At 44.3% G+C, this 20,090-nt stretch overlaps 3 protein-coding genes across 4 annotated transcripts in view; 1 reads left to right on the forward strand and 2 right to left on the reverse strand.

Moving 5' to 3' along the window:
* LOC110487850 (gap junction beta-4 protein) lies at positions 1–9,450 on the reverse strand. 2 transcript variants are annotated; one of them, XM_090228555.1, is made up of 3 exons: positions 9,314–9,450; positions 1,047–1,361; positions 1–790 (listed from the first exon to the last, which is right to left on the reverse strand). In XM_090228555.1, exons 1-3 carry the CDS (start codon positions 9,334–9,336, stop codon positions 487–489), a joined length of 642 nt encoding a protein of 213 aa, XP_090084681.1. In that variant the 5' UTR covers positions 9,337–9,450; the 3' UTR covers positions 1–486. The 2 variants fall into 2 exon arrangements, with proteins under 2 accessions (XP_090084681.1, XP_021415440.3); XM_021559765.3 differs by lacking the exon at positions 9,314–9,450 and having other exon boundaries at positions 1,047–3,349.
* Positions 8,589–20,090, forward strand: part of LOC110487851 (homeobox-containing protein 1) — a 25,213-nt gene continuing 13,711 nt past the window's right edge. Inside the window, exons 1-3 of the mRNA XM_036971605.2 lie at positions 8,589–8,818; positions 9,283–9,421; positions 11,584–12,016. Coding sequence (XP_036827500.2) covers positions 9,343–9,421; positions 11,584–12,016 — 512 coding nt within the window. The 5' untranslated portion in view covers positions 8,589–8,818; positions 9,283–9,342. The remainder of the gene's footprint in view (positions 8,819–9,282; positions 9,422–11,583; positions 12,017–20,090) is intronic.
* Positions 9,476–20,090, reverse strand: part of LOC110489361 (CD276 antigen) — a 77,055-nt gene continuing 66,440 nt past the window's right edge. Inside the window, exon 4 of the mRNA XM_036971608.2 lies at positions 9,476–11,987. Coding sequence (XP_036827503.1) covers positions 11,965–11,987 — 23 coding nt within the window. The 3' untranslated portion in view covers positions 9,476–11,964. The remainder of the gene's footprint in view (positions 11,988–20,090) is intronic.

The raw sequence follows: 20,090 nt of genomic DNA on the forward strand, positions 1-20,090 counted from the left end.
TAATAGATCATAATAAAATATGTTTTATTTCAAATTACAAGCTGACTACAATCATCAGGCTTGAAATTATATTACACATGTCAATAACTAGACAATACAAGAAATAATGTACATTTCATGAAATGAAAACTTCTTACAAAAAAAACAGATGGCATGTCATTCTCTAATTAATCACGACTAAATATTTTCCCATTTTGGCAGTGACTTTGTAAACAGCATTTTGGAGTATCCCACATACTCACACTGAACAGTATATGTGGCCCTTGCCTTAAACACAGACATGACAGAATGCTGTAGTCTTTCCATAGGCTTTTCGTCCAGACCAGTACTATCTACTAACTACTACTAGACTTACTAAAACACAACTGATCAACTAATCACCAATGCCTTGATTAGATGCATCTAATCAACGTATTAATACTGGGTTTGAACGGAAAGCCTTCACAAGTTATGGCGTCTCCAGGACCAGAATTAAAGATAACAGTCTTAAGAGACAGTCACACTGTAACCCGGAGCAGGGCTCTCTCTCTTATCCAGTCCACCATCCCCATCAGCCATATTAATCTTCTTCAGTTCAGAGTGCTTGAACACAGAGGTATCTTTCTCTGTCAGGGGTATGGTAGCTGGCATGGTGAACTGGGGGCTCTCCCTGATGGCACGGGGTCCTCCACCGCCAATACACTCCCTGCACTTCTTCCCCAGCAGGTAGAGGATCTCACACAGGGTCAAGAGTATACACACCAAGCTTATCACCACCATGAAGGCCGTGAACACTCGTTTCTCTGTTGGCCTAGGGAGCAGACAGTTAAAGATGAGCTTTGTTAAATAGTACAGGTCTTTGGTCGTTCAAAATAACAAAGCATTGTAATCGCATACTGGTTTAGCTCATCAGCCGTTCATCACCGTCAACAAGTGCAGCATTTATGATACTTAGAGATTCTCCTGATGGTCAGGTCACATGATCAGGAGAACCGCAGGGCCATGCCAACGATCAGTGCAAAGTGTGCTCTGTTTGTAATAATAATAGTAATAATAATAATAATTACCTGGCAATAAAGCAGTCCACCTCGTTGGGACAGGGGTCCTCTGAGCACTTCACCACCAGCGGGAAGAAGTACGCATCGTAGATGTAAAACAACAGAAAGATGAACACGCCGTCTACCGCCATCTTGAAGAGCAGACTGAAGAGGTAGGTCCACCACAGGCCGCCGCGCTTCTTCCCCGTATTGTCATACAGACGGGTGCATCCCTCGCCGTGCTTCAGACAGTGTTTCCTCTCTCGTTCATCTCTGTAGGCGACATGGAGGACGACCAGGAGTGAGGGACAGGTGACGAAGATGAGTTGGAGTGCCCAGAGCCGGCTGTGGGAGACAGGGAAGAAGTGGTCGTAACAGACATTGTGGCAGCCAGGTTGGCGCGTGTTGCAGTCGAAGTCTTTCTGCTCGTCACCCCACACTTTCTCCGCGGCCACGACGAAGACCATGAGTCTGAAGATGAAGACGACAGAGAGCCAGATACGACCGAACGCCGTGGAGTACTTGTTGACCCCGCTAAGCAGGCCCTGCAGAAACGCCCAGTTCATAGTGGAGGTACAAGTTGTAGAATTAGAGTTTGTAGTAATAAGTTCAGTTCAACCTCCAACAGACCACTGGCTCTTGCCACAACTGCCTCTCGTTCCCAGTGGGCTTCTACCCTTCTGGTAAAAAAAAATACTCAACTGCACTCAGGAAAGGTGAGTCTTTAATAAGACCTACTCAGCTTGGTACAAGAGGGGAGGGTGTACTGCATGCCCATACTGAGTGTACTAGCTAGGTAAACATAGCTGCAACACCCTCAGCTCAGTGTTTGAGTAGATTAGGGAGTGGCTGACAACTTATTATTCAACTTTTACCAGAGAGAGAAGGAGACTGTGATTCAAACCACAAAAAGGAGAGAGAGAGAGAGAGAGAGAGAGAGAGAGAGAGAGAGAGAGAGAGAGAGAGAGAGAGAGAGAGAGAGAGAGAGAAATATTTTCCTTGCGATAGTGAAGGTGTAAACTTAGCAAAATAAAGTCTGAACAGTATATATGACAGCTAACATCAAATTGTAAAAAAAAAAAAATCAAGCAGAAACCTATAAAAATGAAAAGCAAAAAAAAGTGGTTTGATGAAGAGCGCAAACAACCCTCCCCCCACCAAAAAAATAACAATAAATTGAAACCTACCCAACCAAACACACAGACCCACAAAACTAGAACATACACCTTCACTATGTAATGTAAGTGCCTTAATGTGTTTGGACCACAGGAAGAGTAGCTGCTGCCCTAATAAATAAAAATACTATGGGGAAACACTAAAACAGTAAAGAAGAAAAATGAAATTATAAAATAAAACAGACAACAAATTCAAGTTGGCTACACTCAAACTCTTCATTATTATCCTCGGCTCTGGCATCTTCCCCAATATTTGGAACCAAGGTCTGATCACCCCAATCCACAAAGTGGAGACAAATTTGACCCCCATAATTTAATCTATGTCAACAGTAACCACATCAATGGCAGACTCCAACATTTCCTCAGTGAAAAATGATGTCCTGTCACGAATATTACCGAAGGTGACTCCCCTTCTTGTTCGGGTGGCGCTCGGCAATCGTCGTCGCCGGTCTACTAGCTGCCACCGATCCTTTGTTCCGTGTTCGTTTGGTTTTGTCTAATTGGTTTCACCTGTTTATGGTTTGGTTGTTAGGGTGGGGTTATTTAAGTTTGTTTAGCCCGCTTCTGTTTTGTGGGCTTGTTCTTGTGTATTTGTGAGAGGTGTTAGTGTTTTGGTGGGTTTTCTCGCTGTCCTAGTATTTCACATCAGGGTACTATTTGTTTTAATAGTTACGCCTGTGTTGGGTATAACTATTTTGTTCCTGTGATTTTTTTGGACATTAAAGCGTGTTTTTTCCCGCATCCTTTGCTCTCTGCGCCTGACTCCACACCCATTCACTCATTGAGCGTTACATGTCCTGAGCAAATGTCAAATTGACTTGTTAAAATATGACTACGTGTAAATCCTGCATACTTTAACTGACAAACAAACAAAACAAAAGCAAAGTCTTCTCTTTGTTGAATCCCAAAATGAAAAGCAGTGTTAGGGGGAAAAACTCACGATATTATAAAAATCAATGTTCACAAACAAGTGTGCAGTCAAAATTGGCAATAAACACAGATTTTCCATCAGGGCCGGGTGGGTGAGGCAGGGAAACAGCATGAGCCCCACTCTCTTCAACATTTGTATCAATGAATTGGCTATGGCACTAGAAAAGTCTGCAGCACCCGGCCTCACCCTACTACAATCTGAAGTCAAATGTCTACTGTTTGCTGATGATCTGGTGCTTCTGTCCCCCACCAAGGAGGGCCTACAGCAGCACCTAGATATTCTACACAGATTCTGTCAGACCTGGGCCAAGTAATTCTCAGTAAGACAAAAATAATGGTGTTCTAAAAAAGGTCCAGTCGCCAAGACCACAAATAATAAATTCCATCTGGACACCATTTGCCTAGAACACACAAAAAACTATACATACTTTGGCCTAAACTTCAGCGCCACAGGTAACTGGGGCGCTGAACGATCTGAGAGACAAGGCAAGAAGGGCCTTCTATGCCATCAAAAAGAATATAAAATTTGACATACCAATTAGGATCTGGCAAAAAATACTTGAATCATTAATAAAACATTTGCCCTCAGTGGTTGTGAGGTCTGGGGTCACCAACCAAAAAAATTCACAAAATGGGACAAAACACCAAATTGAGAATTATATTGTCTGAGTACAACAGTTCGTCTTGCAAAACTATTGTCCGTGTACAACGTAAAACACCAAATAATGCATGCAGAGCAGAATTAGGGCGATACCCACTAATTATCCAAAAACCAGAAAAGAGATTCCCAAACCTTCCACAACGAAGCCATCACCTACAGAGAGATGAACCTGGAGAAGAGTCCCCGAAGCAAGCTGGTCCTGGGGCCCTGTTCACTAACACAAACACACCCCACAGAGCCCCACGACAGCAACATAATTAAAACCAACCAAATCATGTGAAAACTAAAAGAGAATTACTTGACACATTGGTATTTGTGGTATTTGGCGAATTCTAATTGGTCAACCACAGGCTAGGCTTGGGTATAAAGTACATCCTGTCTCTTTGTTCAGTGGAGAGAATCACTGAGGACAGGGGAGAATAAACAGCTACCTCTCAGTATAACAACTATGATACGTTCTCTTTGAATATATATATCCCCCCCCCCTGATTTGCTTTGGGGTCTGTGTTATTGAACATTAACATCAACTGCTAAACACTATCTATGTGAAAGACACAGACTCGGTCTCAACCTTTAAGTCTTTACTGAAGACTCATCTCTTCAGTGGATCCTATGATTGAGTGTAGTCTGGCCCAGGGGTGCGAAGGTGAACGACAAGGCACTGGTCCTTGCTGTCTCTGCCTGGCCGGCTCCCCTCTCTCCACTGGGATTCTCTGCCTCTGACCCTATTACAGGGGCTGAGTCATTGGCTTACTGGTCCTTTCCCATGCCGTCCCTAGGAGGGGTGCGTCACTTGAGTGGGTTGAGTCAGACGTGATCTTCCTGTCCAGTTTGGAGTCCCCCCTCGGGCTCGTGCTGTGGAGAAGACATTCGGGCGCTATACTCAGCCTTGTCTCAGGGTAGTAAGATGGTGGTCTGTTGATATCCCTCTGGTGGTGTGGGTGATTTGGCAAAGTGGATGGGGTTATATACTGCCTGGTTGGCCCTGTCTGTGGGTATCATCGAACGGGGCCACCGTGTCCCTCGACCCACCCCCGTCTAAGCCTCCAGTATCTATACTGCTATTGTCTATGTGCCGGGGGGCTAGGGTCAGTCTGTTATATCTGGAGTAATTATCCTGTCTTATCTGGAGTCCTGTGTGAATTTAAGTATGCTCCCTCTAATTCTCCCTATCGCCTTCCCCTCCCGGAGGACCTGAGCCCTAGGACCATGCCTCAGGACTACCTAGCCTGATGGCTCCTGGCTGTCCCCAGTCCACCTGGTCAGCAGTTTCAACTGCTCTACCTGCTAACTTGTTCACCGGATGTAATACCTTGTCCCAGACCTGCTGTTTTTCGACTCTCTCGACCTCTTAATGGTCGGCTATGAAAAGCCAACCGACATTTACTCCTGAGGTGCTGACCTGTTGCACCCTCTACTACAACCCTGCTGGTCATCTATGGACGTTTGAACGTGACACATTGGCTGATGTAAAAAGGGCTTTATAAATACATTTGATTTTGTTGAACGTCTAACCTCAGGCTCCTGAGTGGCGCAGCGGTCTAAGGCACTGCATCTCTGCGCAAGAAGCATCACTACGATCCCTGGTTTGAATCCAGGCTGTATCACATCCGACCGTGATTGAAAGTCCCATAGGGAGAAGCACAGTTGGCCCAGCGTCGTCCGGGTTTGGCCGGGGTAGGCCGACATTGTAAATAAGAATTTGTTCTTAACTGACTTGCCTAAATAAAGGTTAAATAAAAAAATGTAAGAACAATCTGACCTTAATGGCCATGTACTCTTATAATCTCCACCAGGCACAAACAGAAGAGGACTGGCTACCCCTCAGAGCCTGGTTCCTCTTTAGGTTTCTTCCTAGGTTCCTGCCTTTTTAGGGAGTTTTTCCTGATGATGTAAAAAGGACTTTTATAAACAAATGTGATTGAAATTTGATTGATACTGGTAATGTCTGATTGTTTTTGTGTAATTTGCTTTGATATTTATTTGTTGTTGTTTTATTCATTTATTTTACTTGCTTTGTGAACACGTTTCCCATGCCAATAAAGGCCATTTTAATTGAATTGAGAGAGAGGAAGTGAGAGAGAGATTTGTTGGGTCAGAGACCAAGATGAATACAGCAGAGCTTGAAGAATTTTGTAAAGAATAATGGGCAAATGTTGCACAATCTAGGTGTGGAAAGCTCTTAGAGATTTACCCAGAAAGACTCACAGCTGTAGTCACTGCTTAAAGGTGCTTCTACTGACTCATGGGTGTGAATACTTACAGTATCAGTCAAAAGTTTGGACACACGTCACCTGGAATGCATTTTAAATAACAGGTGTGCACTCTTAAAAAGTTAATCTGTGGAATTTGTTTGCTTCTTAATGCGTTTGAGCCAATCAGTTGTGTTGTGACGAGGTAAGGGTGGTATACAGAATATAGCCCTATTTTGTAAAAAGACCAAGTCGATATTAAGTCAAGAACAGCGCCAATAAGCAAAGAGAAACGACAAGCCATTATTACTTTAAGACATGAAGGTCAGTCATTCTGGAACATTTCAAGAACTTTGAATGTTTCTTCAAGTGCAGTCAGAAAAACCATCAAGTAATATAATATGATGAAACTGGCTCTCATGAGGATCTCCACAGGAAAGGAAGACCCGGAATTACCTCTGCTGCAGAGGATTTCATTAGAGTTAACTGCACCTCAGATTGCAGCCCCCCAAAAATGCTTCACAGAGTTCAAAATAAGACACATCTCAACATCAACTGTTCAGAGGAGACTGTGTGAATCAGGCCTTCATGGTCGAATTGCTGCAAAGAAACCACTACTAAAGGACACCGATAAGAAGAAAAGACTTTCTTGGGCCAATAAACATGAGTAATGGACTGGTGGAAATCTGTCCTTTGGTCTGATTTGGTCCTTTGGTCAAGCTTCTTTTTTTTATTTAACTAGGCAAGTCAGTTAAGAAGAAATTCTTATTTACAATGACGGCCTACCGGGGAACAGTGGGTTAACTGCCTTGTTCAGGGGAACAGTGGGTTAACTGGTCTAGGAACAGTGGGTTAACTGGTCTAGGAACAGTGTGTTAACTGCCTTGTTCAGGGGCAGAACGACAGATTTTTACCTTGTCAGCTCAGGGAATTCGATCCAGCAACTAGGCCACCTGCTGCCCCAAAACGGTAACTTCTACATCTGCATTGCTTGCTGTTTGGGGTTTTAGGCTGGGTTTCTGTATAGCACTTTGCGATATCTGCTGACATCTGCTGATCAATAAATTTGATTGATTAATGAGTCCACATTTTTTATTTTTGGTTCCAACTGTCGTGTCTTTGTGAGACAGAGTAAGTGAACGGATGATCTCTGCATGTGCAATTTCCACCGTGAAGCATGGAGGAGGAGGTGCAATGGTGTTTTGCTGGTGACACTGCAGTGAGATGGTTTAGGATGATTTGGACCACAGAGTGAAGGAAAAGCAGCCAATAAGTGTTCAGCATATGTGGGAACTCCTCCAAGACTGTTGGAAAAGCATTCCAGGTGACTACCTCATGAAGCTGGTTGAGAGAATGCCAAGAGTGTGCAAAGCCATCATCAAGGCAAAGGTTAGCTACTTTGAAGTGTCTAAAATCTAAAATATATTTTGATATGTTTAACACTTTTTTGGGTTACTACATGATTCCATATGTGTTATTTCATAGTTTTGATATCTTCACTATTATTCTACAATGTAGAAAATTGTGAAAAAAAGAGTAGGTATTATCCAAACCTTTGACTGACCTGTATTTTCAGTAAAAACACGTTTTCACTTTGTGTGTAGATGTGTGAGAGAAAAATATATGTAATCATTTTATTTTCAGGCTGTAACACAACAAAATGTGTAATAAGTCAAGTTTCTGAAGGCTCTGTATCTTTCACTCGATGCCATTTATACGTCTGCATACAATCTGCATGATATGGGATCATTCCGAATGAAATACATAAAGAGACATATACACTGACAATGAAACACATTAAGGACACCTGCTCTTTCCATGACATAGACTGACAGGGTGAATCCAGGTGAAAACTATGAATCTCTTATTGATGTCACGTGTTAAACCCACTTCAAAAATCAGTGTGGATGAAGGGGAGGAGACGGGTTTAAAGAAGGGTTTTTGAGCCTCGAGACGTGTGTGCTATTCAGAGAGTGAATGGGCAAGACAAAATATTGAATTGCCTTTTAACAAGGTATGATAGTAGGTGCCAGGCACACCGGTTTGTATCAAGAACTGCAACGCTGCTGGATTTTTTCCCCACGCTCAACAGTTTCCTGTGTGTGTATCAAGAACGGTCCACCACTCAAGGGACATCCAGCCAACGTGACACAACTGTGGGAAGCATCGGAGTCAACAAGGGCCAGTATCCCTATGGAATGACACCTTATAGTGTCCGTGCCCAGACAAATTGAGGCTGTTCTGAGGGCAAAAGCCCATAGTGTAGTTGTTCCTGGACGGTCATTAGGCCTACTTTATAAACAGCTAAGATATAGAAATATCAACAGGCTACAGAAGGAATAGAATGTTGCCTAATAGTGTTTTTATCAATCAATCAATGTATCAAGCAAACGTATTAACAAAGCCTTTTTTGTCACAAAATGCTTTGCCCCAAAGTACTTTACAGACCACTTTATTATAGGCTAATGGCTATAAGGTTTGCACTATTCACTTTTTTTGGGGGGGAGAACTGAATGTATTAATTAATAATAAAAAATAAAAACCGTTTTGATTTTCCCTCCCAGATGAATAACTTCCTATATCATCCCGGGACAGTGTGGTGGGGTTAGAGGTCAGAAACTGAGACAGACTCCCCGTTTACCGTTTCTTTACGGTTCTGCTGTTGCATCCCGGGACAATGTGACCCTGCACGGATCACCTTCATTAGCTAGTTGGAAACCGTTACGAAAGTTTTGTTCGGTCGACGTGCACGGTTGAGCGTTTCAAGAGAAGTGCCCACATAGCGTCCCCTGCTGCGTTACAGCTACCCATTTAGACGGCTGCGGCTTGCCACAGCAGCGGGAGGTAAGATAAAGGGGCGCTGCCGGTTAGCATCATGTGTCTGCATTAGCATGCCATTATCTCCCACCTCGGCTAAATCAAGATACCATTTGGTGCAAAGTGCTCTGGTTTATGACCTAATTAGCGTGCGCTAGTTATTGGTGCAAGGTGGATGCAATGAGTTAGCTAGCTTTACAACTTAGCTCAAGTTTGCTACTTTTAATAGCTTGCAAGTTACTGTCAACAGATAAGAGATAGCTAGCGAGCTAATAATTAGCTAGCGTGATAAGCTAACCATATAGCCGAACCAGGCTGCAGCGCGTCAGTGAAAGTGACTGGCGCTTCTCACCTGGCAACAACAAGCCAACTTGATAGCTAGTTAGGTCCTTTTATTTAGCAACAGGCCATATCTAATTTAACTACAAAACTTTAATCATATTTGAAGTGAAGTTTCTAGCTAGTTGACCCCAGTGGCATTTCTTCCCTAGTCCCTACACCTCAGCATCAAGTGTCGCCTACCTCTCCCTCCCCGGCAGCTCCATCGAGCCATGCGACAGTGGTGCCTCCCGGCTGCGGCACCGCGAACCGAGCCTCTGCCCACAGGGCGCCTCTCACCCCCGCTGTCAGGTAGGCTGCAGTCGGGCACTGTAATGCCATGGGCAGGGGCAATGACACACATTATTTTACAATCAATGCACAGATTTATTTATTAATGTCAGTATATAGCTAACGTTAAACATCATGGCAATAAATACATAGGTTATTTCTGGAAAGTATTCAGACCTTTTGACTTTTTCCAAAACGTGTTATGTTACAGCCTTATTCTAAAATAGATTCAATATACCCATCAACCCCATAATGACAAAGTAAAAACAGGTTTTTAGAAAAAATAAAAGGAAATATGATATTGACATAAGTATTCAGACCCTTTACTCAGTAAGCACCTTTTGGCAGAGATTACAGCCTCCAGTCTTCTTGGGTATGATGCTACAAGCTTGGCACACCTGTATTTGTGGAGTTTCTCGCATTCTTCTCTGTAGATCCTCTCAAGCTCTGTCAGGTTGGATGGGGAGCGTTGCTGCACAGCTATTTTCAGGTCTCTCTCAGGTCTTGGCTGTGTGCTTAGGGTTCTTGTCCTGTTGGAAGGTGAACCTTCAACCCAGTCTGAGGTCCTGAGCGCTTTGGAGCAGGTTTTCATCAAGGATCTCTCTGTACTTTGCTCTGTTCATCTTTTCCTCGATCCTGACTAGTCTCCCAGTCCCTGCCACTGAAAAACATCCCCACAGCATGATGCTGCCATCACCATGCTTCACCGTAGGGATGGTGCCACCACCATGCTTCACCGTAGGGATGGTGCCACCACCATGCTTCACCGTAGGGATGGTGCCACCACCATGCTTCACCGTAGGGATGGTGCCACCACCATGCTTCACCGTAGGGATGGTGCCACCACCATGCTTCACCGTAGGGATGGTGCCAGGTTTCCTCCAGATGTGCCGCTTGTCATTCAGGACAAAGAGTTCAATCTTGGCTTTATTAGACCAGATAATCTTGTTTCTCACAGTCTGAGTCCTTTAGGTGCCTTTTTGCAAACTCCATGCAGTCGGTCATGTGCCCTTTTACTGAGGAGTGGCTTCCATCTGGCCACTCTACCATAAAGGCCTGTTGTGGTGGAGTGCTGCAGATATGGTTGTCCTTCTGGAAGGTTCTCCCATCTCCACAGAGGAACTCTGTCAGAGTGACCATCGGGTTCTTGGTCACCTCCTCGACCACAGCCCTTCTCCCCCTTTTGCTCAGTTTGGCCGGGCGGCCAGCTCTAGGAAAACCATCAAGAGTTCCAAACTACTTACATTTAAGGACGATGAAGAACGATGAGGGCCACTGTGTTCCTGGGGACCTTCAATGTTGCATATCCTTCCCCAAATCTACGGACAATTCCTTCGTCCTCATGGCTTGGTTTTTGCTCCGACATGCACTGTGAACTGTGGGACCTTTTTATATAGACAGGTTGTGTGCCTTTCTAAATCTTGTCCAATCAATTGAATTTACCACAGGTGGACTCCAATCAAGTTGTAGAAACATTATCAATGGAAACAGGATGCACCTGAGATCAATTTCAAGTCTCATAGCAAAGGGTCTGAATACTTATGTAAATAAAGTATTTATATTTGTAATAATTGTGCAAACATTTCTTAACCTGTTTTCACATTGTCATTATGGGGTTATTGTGTGTAGATTGATAAGGAATTGTACTTATTGAATCCGTTTTAGAACAAGGCTGTAATGTAACAACAAGGGGAAGGCGGTCTCAATACTTTCCAAATACACTGTCTTATTATAACTTAATCAGTAATCGGGCTGTGAATCAGCACTGTCTTATTATAACTTAATGAGTCATCGGGCTGTGAATCAGCACTGTCTTATTATAACTTAATGAGTCATCGGGCTGTGAATCAGCACTGTCTTATTATAACTTAATGAGTAATCGGGTTAGGGTTATGCTCTGGACAAATATGTAAGAGATGTGACTGTGCCAAAGTTCAGCTCGCTACTAGGCATTTATATTAACAGTTCTGACTGAGGCCTCAGGGAAAGTAGGTCAGAGATGTTAAATGATAATATAGATGCCTAGTTGTGGGACAAGGGACGCCAGATTCCCTTAGCCAGATTCATTACCCCATAGAGAATTTGTAAATCAAATTGATAACAACGTGTCTCTGATACAGTATTTTAGAGACCTTTTTTTTAAAAGTGTCTGTGAACTATTCGTGTCTGTTTTAACCCGTTAGATGTCAGGATGGAGTGTTGTGAGGTGGAGCCGCGCTATACCATCGAGCAGATCGACCTCCTTCAGCGTCTCCGTCTCTCAGGGATGACCAAGCCACAGATCATCCAGGCTTTAGCATCCCTAGAGCGGCTAGATCCCGACCATCGCCCCCCGTACTGCAACGACACCCACACCGCCAACCCCACAACCAACACTACCCCTACCACAGCCTCCGCCCCAGCCTCCTCCTCCTCCTCCTCTTCCTCCCTCTCTTTGGCCTCCGTCACCACGCAGACACCCGGGCTGGATGGCGCCTCCCTGTCGCCTAGCAACAGCTACGAAACCTCGCCCCCGCCGCTGTACCCCCCGGCAGTTGGAGTTCAGAGGTCATTCAGCTATGACATCATGGCGGAGGAGGACTGGGACCTGGAGGAGAAGGTAGAGGAGTACATGAGGTGAGGAGGGGGCAAGAGGGCTGTTGAGAGTTGGTTTCATTTATGGAGACAGGAAAAGAGATGTGGGCCTATAGGACAGTAATGAGGTATAGGACTGTAATGAGGAGAGATGTGGGCCTATATGACAGTAATGAGGAGAGATGTTGGCCTATAAGACTGTAATGAGGCGAGACGTGGGCCTATAAGACTGTAATGAGGAGAGACGTGGGCCTATAGGACAGTAATGAGGAGAGATGTGGGCCTATAGGTCTGTAATGAGGAGAGATGTGGGCCTATAGGACAGTAATGAGGAGAGATGTGGGTCTATGGGACTGTAATGAGGAGAGATGTGGGTCTATGGGACTAATGAGGAGAGATGTGGGCCTATAGGACAGTAATGAGGTATAGGCCTATAGGACAGTAATGAGGAGATATGTGGGCCTATAGGACAGTAATGAGGTAGAGGCCTATAGGACAGTAATGAGAGATGTGGGCCTATAGGACAGTAATGAGGTAGAGGCCTATAGGACAGTAATGAGGAGAGATGTGGGTCTATGGGACTGTAATGAGGAGAGATGTGGGCCTATAGGACAGTAATGGGGTATAGGCCTATAGGACAGTAATGAGGAGAGATGTGGGCCTATAGGACTGTAATGAGGAGAGATGTGGGCCTATAGGACTGTAATGAGGAGAGATGTGGGCCTATAGGACTGTAATGAGGAGAGATGTGGGCCTATAGGACTGTAATGAGGAGAGATGTGGGCCTATAGGACTGTAATGAGGAGAGATGTGGGCCTATAGGACTGTAATGAGGAGAGATGTGGGCCTATAGGACTGTAATGAGGAGAGATGTGGGCCTATAGGACTGTAATGAGGAGAGATGTGGGCCTATAGGACTGTAATGAGGAGAGATGTGGGTCTATAGGACTGAAATGAGGCGAGACGTGGGCCTATAAGACTGTAATGAGGAGAGACGTGGGCCTATAGGACAGTAATGAGGAGAGATGTGGGCCTATAGGTCTGTAATGAGGAGAGATGTGGGCCTATAGGACAGTAATGAGGAGAGATGTGGGTCTATGGGACTGTAATGAGGAGAGATGTGGGTCTATGGGACTAATGAGGAGAGATGTGGGCCTATAGGACAGTAATGAGGTATAGGCCTATAGGACAGTAATGAGGAGATATGTGGGCCTATAGGACAGTAATGAGGTAGAGGCCTATAGGACAGTAATGAGAGATGTGGGCCTATAGGACAGTAATGAGGTAGAGGCCTATAGGACAGTAATGAGGAGAGATGTGGGTCTATGGGACTGTAATGAGGAGAGATGTGGGCCTATAGGACAGTAATGGGGTATAGGCCTATAGGACAGTAATGAGGAGAGATGTGGGCCTATAGGACTGTAATGAGGAGAGATGTGGGCCTATAGGACTGTAATGAGGAGAGATGTGGGCCTATAGGACTGTAATGAGGAGAGATGTGGGCCTATAGGACTGTAATGAGGAGAGATGTGGGCCTATAGGACTGTAATGAGGAGAGATGTGGGCCTATAGGACTGTAATGAGGAGAGATGTGGCCCTATAGGACTGTAATGAGGAGAGATGTGGGCCTATAGGACTGTAATGAGGAGAGATGTGGCCCTATAGGACTGTAATGAGGAGAGATGTGGGCCTATAGGACTGTAATGAGGAGAGATGTGGGCCTATAGGACTGTAATGAGGAGAGATGTGGGCCTATAGGACTGTAATGAGGAGAGATGTGGGCCTATAGGACTGTAATGAGGAGAGATGTGGGTCTATAGGACTGTAATGAGGAGAGATGTGGGCCTATAGGACTGTAATGAGGAGAGATGTGGGCCTATAGGACTGTAATGAGGAGAGATGTGGGCCTATAGGACTGTAATGAGGAGAGATGTGGGCCTATAGGACTGTAATGAGGAGAGATGTGGGCCTACTGCTTAAAGAGATGGTAGAAGAAGATTAGGAGCGAACGGTGAATCATGGTAAAGAGAAGGATGGTTATTTGAGGTGAACACCGTAAGAGAGGTGGGGGGGGGGGGGGGGGGAGAGAAACTAGTCTTGCGTCTGGAGAGGAGGATGATTATATCATTATCAGACAACGGCCTGAGGCCCTGGTGACGATGACTTATTCTCCTGCTGTTAGCTGTTAGTCTGGCTGATTTGGGTCAGGTGTGTAGGGAGGGAAAGAGATGATTGCATCCAGGCAATCATGCATATCTACCTCCTCCTGACCCTGTACATATCTACCTCCTACTGACCCTGTACATATCTACCTCCTCCTGACCCTGTACATATCTACCTCCATCACTCCAGTATCCCTGTACATATCTACCTCCATCACTCCAGTATCCCTGTACATATCTACCTCCATCACTCCAGTATCCCTGTACATATCTACCTCCATCACTCCAGTATCCCTGTACATTGTTAATATGGTGCTGACCCTGTATATAGTCACCTTACCCCTATACATATCTACCTCCTCCTGACCCTGTACATATCTACCTCCTCCTGACCCTGTACATATCTACCTCCTCCTGACCCTGTACATATCTACCTCCTCCTGACCCTGTACATATCTACCTCCTCCTGACCCTGTACATATCTACCTCCTCCTGACCCTGTACATATCTACCTCCTACTGACCCTGTACATATCTACCTCCTACTGACCCTGTACATATCTACCTCCTCCTGACCCTGTACATATCTACCTCCTCCTGACCCTGTACATATCTACCTCCTCCTGACCCTGTACATATCTACCTCCTCCTGACCCTGTACATAGTGTTTTTGTTCTTCCTTGTCAAAGTTGTTTGTGCTACATGGATATTGATTATTGGTTATAATAGTTGTAATTAATAGTTGTAATTATAGATTATTGCTCCATGGTTGTGTTTGGAGTAAGAAGTGAGTGTCCGCAGCACGTGACAGTAAAACTTGAGGCAGCACGGCGCATCGACCAGAAACACACATCTCTTTTTAACATAGAATAAATGTTAAAAGTACAATTTTGGGATTTCCAACAAATTGTTTCTTATTTATATAAAAAAAGAAGTGATGCCTTCAGTTTTCATTGGGAGGAAACATTGGGGAAATAAAATGTTTGTTTAAAAAAATAATAAAAAATAAAAAAAAATCAATCACTTTTGTAAATCCTATTAATTACTACAGATGCTTAAATATGTCACTTTTGTTTCGAGATGACTTCTGCCAGACCGGGGCTCCTTCCTCCTTCCTGGAGGCAGCCCAGGTTCCAAATCGCATGCAATCAACTTTCAACCGCGGCAACAACAATAATCAAAGACACACACATGTAGCAGATGTTATTGAGGTGTGTAGCGAAACGCTTGTAAACAAAACAAACCAACCCGGGGGAGATTAATCTAAACTCCCAGAAGTCTCTGACAATATAGGAGACAACGATGCTGCAGAAGTCCGAGTGTTGTGATTCTGCCAGATAACTTCCAACTAATGACAAGAAGCTGCGGGGAATCATTGGTGACTCATCTTTATCTTGTTCTTGATACCGTGTCTTGTTTTGACTGGTCTATTTTGACATCTATGTAAATATGGCTAAACATTTGCCCGCTGGCTGACTAACCAACAACTATTAACACTGTATTCTGAGAGAGACAAGTCCTCCCCCTTGTGAAAATGTATTGATGTTTTCAATGAACATTGGAGACAAAATATAATTCACATCTTGTCAACAATCTAAGCCCTGTCTGTTTTTTTTTTCTCCCCCCCCCCCCCTCAAGGTTTTAGACATTCCAGAAACCAGAGTCTCTCTGATTTCATGTGTACATTGTAGATTTCCAGAAATGTTGAATCTTGAGTCAACATTTTGTTTATGTGAAAATACAGGGGAGGTAAAACCCATATGGTGAAGAATGTATTCACTTCGACCATTAGTGTTTCCCAAACGTTTTGTAGTCCCGTACCCCTTCAAACATTCAACCTCCAGCTGTACCCCTTCAAACATTCAACCTCCAGCTGTACCCCTTCAAACATTCAACCTCCAGCTGTACCCCTTCAAACATTCAGCTGTACCCCTTCAAACATTCAACCTCCAGCTGTACCCCTTCAAACATTCAGCTGTACCCCTTCAAACATTCATCCTCCAGCTGTACCCCCTCAAACATCCATCCTCCAGCTGTACCCCTTCAAACATTCATCCTCCAGCTGTACCCCTTCAAACATTCATCCTCCAGCTGTACCCCTTCAAACATTCATCCTCCAGCTGTACCCCTTCAAACATTCAACCTCCAGCTGTACCCCTTCAAACATTCAACCTCCAGCTGTACCCCTTCAAACATTCATCCTCCAGCTGTACCCCTTCAAACATTCAACCTCCAGCTGTACCCCTTCAAACATTCAGCTGTACCCCTTCAAACATTCATCCTCCAGCCGTACCCCTTCAAACATTCAGCTGTACCCCTTCAAACATTCATCCTCCAGCTGTACCCCTTCAAACATTCATCCTCCAGCTGTACCCCTTCAAACATTCAGCCTCCAGCTGTACCCCTTCAAACATTCATCCTCCAGCTGTACCCCTTCAAACATTCAACCTCCAGCTGTACCCCTTCAAACATTCATCCTCCAGCTGTACCCCTTCAAACATTCATCCTCCAGCTGTACCCCTTCAAGCATTCATCCTCCAGCTGTACCCCTTCAAACATTCATCCTCCAGCTGTACCCCTTCAAACATTCATCCTCCAGCTGTACCCCTTCAAACATTCATCCTCCAGCTGTACCCCTTCAAACATTCAACCTCCAGCTGTACCCCTTCAAACATTCAACCTCCAGCTGTACCCCTTCAAACATTCAACTGTACCCCTTCAAACATTCAACTGTACCCCTTCAAACATTCAGCTGTACCCCTTCAAACATTCAGCTGTACCCCTTCAAACATTCATCCTCCAGCTGTACCCCTTCAAACATTCAGCCTCCAGCTGTACCCCTTCAAACATTCAGCTGTACCCCTTCAAACATTCAGCCTCCAGCTGTACCCCTTCAAACATTCAGCTGTACCCCTTCAAACATTCATCCTCCAGCTGTACCCCCTCAAACATTCATCCTCCAGCTGTACCCCTTCAAACATTCAGCCTCCAGCTGTACCCCTTCAAACATTCAGCTGTACCCCTTCAAACATTCATCCTCCAGCTGTACCCCTTCAAACATTCAACCTCCAGCTGTACCCCTTCAAACATTCATCCTCCAGCTGTACCCCTTCAAACATTCAACCTCCAGCTGTACCCCTTCAAACATTCAGCTGTACCCCTTCAAACATTCAGCTGTACCCCTTCAAACATTCATCCTCCAGCTGTACCCCTTCAAACATTCATCCTCCAGCTGTACCCCTTCAAACATTCAGCCTCCAGCTGTACCCCTTCAAACATTCATCCTCCAGCTGTACCCCTTCAAACATTCAACCTCCAGCTGTACCCCTTCAAACATTCATCCTCCAGCTGTACCCCTTCAAACATTCATCCTCCAGCTGTACCCCTTCAAACATTCATCCTCCAGCTGTACCCCTTCAAACATTCAACCTCCAGCTGTACCCCTTCAAACATTCAACTGTACCCCTTCAAACATTCAACTGTACCCCTTCAAACATTCAGCTGTACCCCTTCAAACATTCATCCTCCAGCTGTACCCCTTCAAACATTCATCCTCCAGCTGTACCCCTTCAAACATTCAGCCTCCAGCTGTACCCCTTCAAACATTCAGCTGTACCCCTTCAAACATTCAGCCTCCAGCTGTACCCCTTCAAACATTCAGCTGTACCCCTTCAAACATTCATCCTCCAGCTGTACCCCCTCAAACATTCATCCTCCAGCTGTACCCCTTCAAACATTCAGCCTCCAGCTGTACCCCTTCAAACATTCAGCTGTACCCCTTCAAACATTCATCCTCCAGCTGTACCCCCTCAAACATTCAGCCTCCAGCTGTACCCCTTCAAACATTCAGCTGTACCCCTTCAAACATTCATCCTCCAGCTGTACCCCCTCAAACATTCATCCTCCAGCTGTACCCCCTCAAACATTTATCCTCCAGCTGTACCCCTTCAAACATTCATCCTCCAGCTGTACCCCTTCAAACATTCAGCTGTATCCCCTCTAGCACCAGGGTCAGCGCACTCTCAAATGTTATTTTTTTCCCCATCATTGTTAGTCTGCCACACACACACACTATACAATACATTTATTAAACATCAGAATGAGTGTGAGTTTTTGTCACAATCCGGCTCATGGGAAGTGACAAAGAGCTCTTATAGGACCAGGGCACAAATAATAATATAATAATAATCAATCATTTTGCTATTTATTTAACCATCTTACATATCAAATCTTATTTGTTCATCAAAAATGGTGAATAACTCACCACAGGTTAATGAGAAGGGTGTGTTTGGAAGGCTGCACATAACTCTGCAGTGTTGGGTTGTGTTGGAGAGAGTCTCAGTCTTAAATCATTTTCCACACACAGTCTGTGCCTGAGGGCAGAGAATCCACTCTCACATAGGTATGTGGTTGCAAAGGGCATCAGTGTCTTAACAGTGCGATTTGCCAAGGCAAGAAACTCTGAGCGCAGCCCTATCCAGAAATCTGGCAGTGGCTTCTGATTTCAATTCATTGAATATAGTTGAGAGTCCCTGTAATCCTAGATTCAGACCGTTCAGGTGAGGAAAAAACATCACCCAGATCAGCCAGTCGTGTGAGAATCTTGTCATCATGCAAGAGGTCAGACAAGTGAACATTATGGTCAGTAAATAACTTTTTAAGCTGGTCTCTCAATTAAAAACAACAACAACCTGTCAGTACTTTGCCCCTTTAACTAACGCACATCTATATGTTTGGCTATATACGGACTGTTAGTGGAATTCCCACGAGAGAGTATCAGTTAATGTGATTGGATGTTAATTATTTGACTAGGCTTCCTGTATTTTGACATTGTGTTGTTATTTCGCTGAACACCTAAATGGTTGAATTTTTATTTTTTCGGCAGTGAAACGAAGCTACTCAGGTATGAGAAAAACCTCACATGTATAGCCCCTTTTGGAAAATCTAAAGGGACTGTTTGAAAATGTGAATCACGTTTTCATTTGACGGCATTAGTAGATTCACATTGGTGCAGATGTGAGGAGGCAGGAAGTGTGTGTGGTCTGTTCTTACTCTGTGGTGTCTGTTGCAGGAAGTGTGTGTGTGTGTGGTCTGTTCTTACTCTGGTTTCTGTTGCAGGAAGTGTGTGTGTGGTCTGTTCTTACTCTGTGGTGTCTGTTGCAGGAAGTGTGTGTGTGGTCTGTTCTTACTCTGTGGTTTCTGTTGCAGGAAGTGTGTGTGGTCTGTTAGTACTGCACTGTTGGAGTAAGATCTAACGATACACACATCTAAAAGTACAAGAATGGAATTAAGAAATATATAAATATTAGATTGAGGAATGTTAGAGTGGCATTGACTAAACTACAGTAGAATAGAATTCAGTATATACATATGAGATGAGTACAGCAGTATGTAAACATTATTAAAGTGACTAGTTAGTAAATACAGTAGAATAGAATACAGTATATACATATGAGATGAGTACAGCAGTATGTAAACATTATTAAAGTGACTACTTAGTAAATACAGTAGTATAGAATACAGTATTTACATATGAGATGAGTACAGCAGTATGTAAACATTATTAAAGTGACTACTTAGTAAATACAGTAGTATAGAATACAGTATTTACATATGAGATGAGTACAGCAGTATGTAAACATTATTAAAGTGACTAGTGTTTCATTATTAAAGTGACCAGTGATTCCATGTCTTTGTATATGGGGCAGCAGCCTCTAAGGGGCAGGGTTGAGTAACCGGGTGGTAGCCGGCTAGTGATGGATATTTAACAGTCTGATGGCCCTGAGATAGAAGCTGTTTTTCAGTCTCTGGATGGTAGCGGGGTGAACAGGCAGTGGCTCGGGTGGTTGTTGTCCTTGATGATCTTTATGGCCTTCCTGTGACATCGTGTGCTGTAGGTGTCCTGGAGGGCAGGTAGTTTGCCCCCGGTGATGCGTTGTGCAGACCGCACCACCC

Source organism: Oncorhynchus mykiss, chromosome 30, assembly GCF_057628025.1.
Source record: "Oncorhynchus mykiss isolate SJ-2025 chromosome 30, ASM5762802v1, whole genome shotgun sequence".
NCBI lineage: Eukaryota > Metazoa > Chordata > Actinopteri > Salmoniformes > Salmonidae > Oncorhynchus > Oncorhynchus mykiss.